Source organism: Haplochromis burtoni, unplaced genomic scaffold (genome assembly GCF_018398535.1).
Source record: "Haplochromis burtoni strain Fernald_Lab_line unplaced genomic scaffold, NCSU_Asbu1 Contig_81, whole genome shotgun sequence".
NCBI lineage: Eukaryota > Metazoa > Chordata > Actinopteri > Cichliformes > Cichlidae > Haplochromis > Haplochromis burtoni.
The window spans coordinates 210385-216122 of NW_024582442.1; the positions used below are offsets into that span (position 1 = coordinate 210385).

Here is a 5738-nt window from a genome sequence, read left to right on the forward strand (position 1 = left end):
CTTTCTACTGAAGCACACTTCCAGAAATGCACGTTTATTCTTCGCTGATTTCCGTTTTGCTCCCGTGACAATAAAAACAAAACGGCAAGAACAAATCATTTGATCGTTCGTGACCTCGTGACCAACTCAATTAAGTCCATTTGTGTTTTATGGCACAATTAAGCCGAAGCAGAGAAGGCTGGCACCGGCATCCATCATAATTACTGACTGCATCATTTAATGACAGTGAATAATATGTCTGAGGAGGAAGGGAAGACACGCAGCTGTGCAGGTGGAAATACATTTGAAGGTAAAGGAAATGTCACCGCTGAAAAGGAACAGGAGAACAACCTGGGAAGAAACTTCACTGTTCCAATAATCAGTTAATGGCAAAATAAGAGGTAGCATCAATATAACGTGAAGCAGTGATCGTAAGCGCCACATCATTATTAATGCATTAGCAATGAAAGTATTACATGTTATTATCAAGTTATTATTTGTTTTTACATTTAAACATAAATGACTGTATCAGTGATGTTATGGTGTGCAAAGTATCATTTTTGCCACTAGAGGACAGTAAATATACATGAGTCTGACTAGGGTCAGGTACAAACGATATGTGTTTTCATTATAGACATTTTATTACTATATACTTAATTCTACTGCCTTATGGTTACCTATCTGTATATGTTTCCTTGTGGGAAAAATATATTTCCCTAATATTAGGAAATAAATAAGTACACATGACTAGCCATGCTTATTTTGGAGTTGCTGCTGGTTTATTATTTTGGAAAGGAAATCTATTGTTCACATTTATTTTCTCATTTATTTAACTTGATTTAAATCTTTTAAAAAAGGTTTTAGAGGGCAATGCAAATATTTGGTCACTCCAGATGTTTGATTCCTGCATCCTTGCATTCAGATTTTATTCTGCGGTAGAGTCACAGAGTGATATCATCAGTCACAAAGTGTCTTGATTCATGTGCAGTCTTCAGGTAGGGAAATCCCAAAAAGGAATCCAAGTGAAGAAGACCCTTGGATGAGTGACACTGCAACGTTTCTCCCACTGAAAACGATGAACAGAATCCACTTTTTGGGGCCATCAATCATTTCTTTTCTCCAAAACAAATGAAAGTGCACGGTGGGGAAGAGCTAAAGTTTCATTTTACAGAGTAAGGAGTGTATTTTAAAAAAAAAATAAAAAATTTAAATTCATTTTGTATTATTTTGTCACTGTTATAATTATTAATATTTTATTTTTTAATACACACGACAAAGCCTTCAGTATGGGACTAGGTTACCTTTATTGTAGATTATACTGTTTTTAATTTTCTTTGCTCCGTTGCTCTTGCTAGCCACCTAGAACTGCAATACCTGAGGCCACCACTAGGTGGCAGCGTTAACATCGAGAACCCTTTCTGAGTTTCTGTGAAGAGGAAGAAGGAGGAGGAGGGACGAGAAGAAAGGAGATGTGCGTTTTTAAATGGGTGTGTTGTTTCCGTGGACGTGTTTTAAGCAGCCACGAGACATTCGTGATTTCTCTCTCATGTTGTGAGCTGCCGAGACTCAGTTTAAGGTTTGTACCTCACAGCAGAACTTGTGTTATATGTTTTAAAAAGTGTGTAATGAAAGTTACTTTCGTCCAGTGAACGGCAACAGAAGTTCACAACAGTTGTTAGCTTTATCCCAGATTTTGTTTCTGAGCTAGTTTTTATTGTTACTGGAGGATGTGTTGAGCCGTTGGAGTAACTTTTAAATAGGAAGTGTTGGGATTTAAGCAGCCAGATTGACTGTGTGTGCTTTTCCTCCTTCTCAGTCACTTCAGACCTGTGTGAAGATGCAGAGCAGCAGCAGTGAGAGTGGGGCTGACTTTGAGCAGCTGAAGAAAAGATGGACGGCCTTGGTGAAACACTTTAAAGATGACCCCAGGGTAAGCCAAAACTTCACACCTCCACTTGTCAAAGTCTTTCATGTTTTCACTAATTTGTGTGCATCAGCTGATGGTTTGTCTGCAATGAAACCTGATCTCTTACAGGTAGCACGGTTGCTGAGTACGAGACTTGGGCGGTACCTCAGCAGCCACTCGTTTGTAGCTCTCACAGCTCTGATGTTCTGCGCTATGGCTGCAGTGCCTGTTGGACTCTTTGTCACTTTTGCTGTTGTGACCATGATGATATCTGCAGTGGGTTTTGTTGTCTGTGAGGGTAGGTGTGCTCACCCTTGCGCTGTAGCATTTTATGACACCGCACCACCTGGTAGTCACAAACCTGTCACCTGTGTTTGCTCTCTCAGCATTCCTGTTGTTTGTCGGAGGGTTGGCTCTGCTCTGGGTGCTCTCTGGTATCGCCCTCTTCGCCATCGTGGCCTCGGCCGTCGTCAATGTTTTGCATGTCACCACTTTCAGCCTGTTGAACCGTTATTACCCACATCTGACAAAGGTAACGTACTGACAATTAAGCATGAGTTTAGTTGCCTTGTTTGGAACAAAGTTTGTGTTGTAAATTAAAGTGGATCTATTATACTCATTTTAAGTTCAATGTTATTATTCATGAGCTCTACTAAAGTAGCTCTGACGTTCATCAGACCTTCATTCACTGTCTGAAACAACCTTTTAGCTCCCTTAAAGACATCTCTCTACTGATTGGCTGCCTGAGAGATGAGCTACTGGCTCACAGGTGTTGCTTGCAGATTAACTTTTGACTTATTAAATATGAACTGTATACATTCAGTCGTCACTTTATTAGGTACATTTCTTCAGCTTCTTGATAATGGACCAAAATCTGAGGAATATTTCCACCACCTCGTTGAATCTGTGCCATGAAGAATTAAGGCAGCTCTGAAGGCAAGCAGGGGTCCAACCCTGCGCTAGTAATATGTAACAGAAAATAAGGAGCATAAGGAACATGGCAGGTCCTTTTTAGACACAAACAGGCATACATTTTCATATCATCGGGTAATGTTAAAAAGTTTGTAGCTTGCATTGGAAACGTTTATTTTCTTAGCGGATGTGATCAGTTTTTCTCTTCGATAACAGAAAGGTGTAATCGAGGGCGAGAAGACAGAGTGTGAAACTTCAACAGAGAAGGACTCGAAGGCCAACTAGTTTTTCTTCTTCTGCCTGCCTGAAGTTTTGAGTCAGCCCAGCTGAATCCAGGAGGTTGCGATGCAGTGATACAGACTCCTGAACGTGCACTAGGGTGTTTTGTTTGAAATCTGCTGTTGTAACAGATCTCATTGTTATTGTATGTCTTAAGCCTAATGTTGTTATTATTTCAATAGTCTCACTGTAGTGGAGAAAGAGAGAGACCCATGGAATAGCTAATATTGAACCTACCTCATTTGCTAAGTCAAGCAGCCTTGTTTTAATCAAATGCCAAAAACGCAGGCAGCGTTCCGATCTGCAGAGTGAAGCCGATGACGAGGTGTTTTAAACGTGCACTCTTTTAATGGCCACTCCTTTGATTGTGTGAAGACTTACAGCTGTGTAGTAGTGTGCCTGTGTTATTTATCCATCCCTTATTTGTAGCGTCCAGTTTTAAAAGCTCTCAAAAAACATTCAGTGTGAGGGCTCATTGACCAGTGTGAGGGAGGCTTTATGTGAGGCTCATTTCAAGAACTAGAGAAAAGGGGGAACTCATGCACTTGCAGTGTTACTTTATTTCTCCCCTCCCCTCCAAAGAAAAAGGTCATGCACTACTTCATTACAGATGAACATTTTGTTAGAATGGAAATGCCGATATGTTTGTGTGTTCGACTGCAGTGTACAGCTACTTGATGTTAAGTGAAATGCACCAAAATGACTGTCATGTGTTTATGTTTGCTGTTACGTGTGAAGAGGAACGCTGTCTTCTGTCCAAACAGGGGTGAAAATATTCTGATGGGTCGCTCCAAAAAATAAAGAATGGTGACAAATGTTGTGTAGAACATGCAGTTGTAGTTATTTACTGTACACAGCTGTTTATTGGTGTGATATCAATCATAATGAGGCCAAACTCCATGTACTGAGAAGATGTTTATCCAGACTGCATATTGTGCATCAGATGACTGAACACAGATTAAACATTGTTGGGTTAAACTGAAACCAGTGCACGCAGTATGGTATGTTTCACTATTCTATCAACATTTCTGTACTTTATTTCTCTTGTTATCAAAAACCATCTGGTCTTCGCTTCATCCAAGTCACATCTGGGGTTTATCTGGCTTTAGCTGGAGTAAGTGAACTCTTGTCGAATTTAGCGATAATGATGTTCATTAGTTGTTTGTTTCTGGGAAAAGACATGAATGCAGCCTCGGGAGGGGTCACGAGCCTGCGTAAATGGGAGGTTTGCGTCAGGAAGGGCATCTTGTGTAAAATCTGTGCCAAATCAAGTGTGGATTCATTTTGTCCGCCCTCAGGGCAAGGGAGTAGCTCAAACTATGTTAGTGTTTCTCCAGTGTTTTCTATGAAAGCTGAAGTGATAGAGGCGTTTTGGACCATTCCTCCCTGGGCTGTATCACATTTGATGATACAGCCACTCAGGTATAACTGCTGGAAATGGTGTCTGCTACTTGCAAAGGCTATGTTATAGACAGAAGTAGAAATTAAAAGGAGGGAAGCAGCATGGTTTACACCAACTCTATGGATGCTTCAACCACCGAAAAAAATTCTCAAAATATCTCACTTTCAAAACAATAAACTGAAGATTTTGAATTATTGGCGGCAAAAAAAAATCTTTTTCCAGTGGCAGAAACAAGCTCCCACACCAACCTTCTTTCAGTACAAACAGCATAGAAAGGGCTCTGGTACATTGCAACCATGCTTCCAGTACCATCTCCAAAACCTGGAAAACCTGCTCCCGAGTTGTTCTTGGAAGAGTTACTGGGACAAGGATGAGAAAGTCCAGGCTGAGGCTGAACACACCACGTGTACTCCACAGTATCTTCAATTCGAATATATGAAAAGTAAGAGTGAGTGATACGGAAATCCTGACAAATCCCATTTTGTTTAAACTGTATATGCTGGAATTTTATTGCAAGTAAATGCTGCTTTACTTTCCCTCACATGCTCTATTTTGGTTGGTTGTTTTTTAAGCAATTCTATTCACTCTGTAGCAAGTATATGAATTACTTTGTGTAGTAGCCCTAATTTTGACTGGGTTGGTGTTTGGAACATGGCTAAACAATCATCAACTACCTTCATTTTTATACACAGGACATATGTGACATATGTGACTCCACAAAGACTTAAAGCTGGCCCAAATTGTACCCTTTGCATCTTAGATTCCTGGAGTGTCCCTGTTTCTTTTTTAAATGACTTAATAAATTAAAAAATTAATAAATTAAAACTACATGAGGCTCAGAAACACTTGATGGTTGACAGTCACAAGCCAGAAACTTCTGTTGCTCATCTTGAACTGTCCACAGCCAAAGGTGTGGAGGATCTTAAGTCTTTATATACGTCCCGAAGGAGGCAAGAGGAAAGAAATGAAGGAAGAAAGGTAGATGAACTTGCCAGAGATTCAATTCAATTTTATTTATATAGCGCCAAATCACAACAAAAGTCGCCTCAAGGCGCTTCATAGATACAGAGAAAAACCCAACAATCATATGACCCCCTATGAGCAAGCACTTTGGCGACAGTGGGAAGGAAAAACTCCCTTTTAACAGGAAGAAACCTCCGGCAGAACCAGGCTCAGGGAGGGGCGGCCATCTGCTGCGACCGGTTGGGGTGAGAGAAGGAAGACAGGATAAAGACATGCTGTGGAAGAGAGACAGAGGTT

At 40.6% G+C, this 5738-nt stretch overlaps 1 protein-coding gene across 1 annotated transcript; it reads left to right on the forward strand.

Moving 5' to 3' along the window:
- Positions 1–1403: 1403 nt before the first annotated feature.
- LOC102297384 (lipid droplet assembly factor 1) lies at positions 1404–4060 on the forward strand. The gene is made up of 5 exons (XM_005925370.3): positions 1404–1555; positions 1796–1909; positions 2015–2183; positions 2272–2417; positions 3014–4060. Exons 2-5 carry the CDS (start codon positions 1817–1819, stop codon positions 3080–3082), a joined length of 477 nt encoding a protein of 158 aa, XP_005925432.1. The 5' UTR covers positions 1404–1555; positions 1796–1816; the 3' UTR covers positions 3083–4060.
- Positions 4061–5738: the final 1678 nt, after the last annotated feature.

Coding starts and splice junctions, on each gene's coding strand:
- LOC102297384 (XM_005925370.3), top strand. CDS start 1,817: ATGCAGAGCAGCAGCAGTGAGAGTGGGGCTGACTTTGAGCAGCTGAAG. Junction 1,910..2,014: donor ACTTTAAAGATGACCCCAGG/GTAAGCCAAAAC, acceptor GATCTCTTACAG/GTAGCACGGTTGCTGAGTAC. Junction 2,418..3,013: donor ATTACCCACATCTGACAAAG/GTAACGTACTGA, acceptor CTTCGATAACAG/AAAGGTGTAATCGAGGGCGA.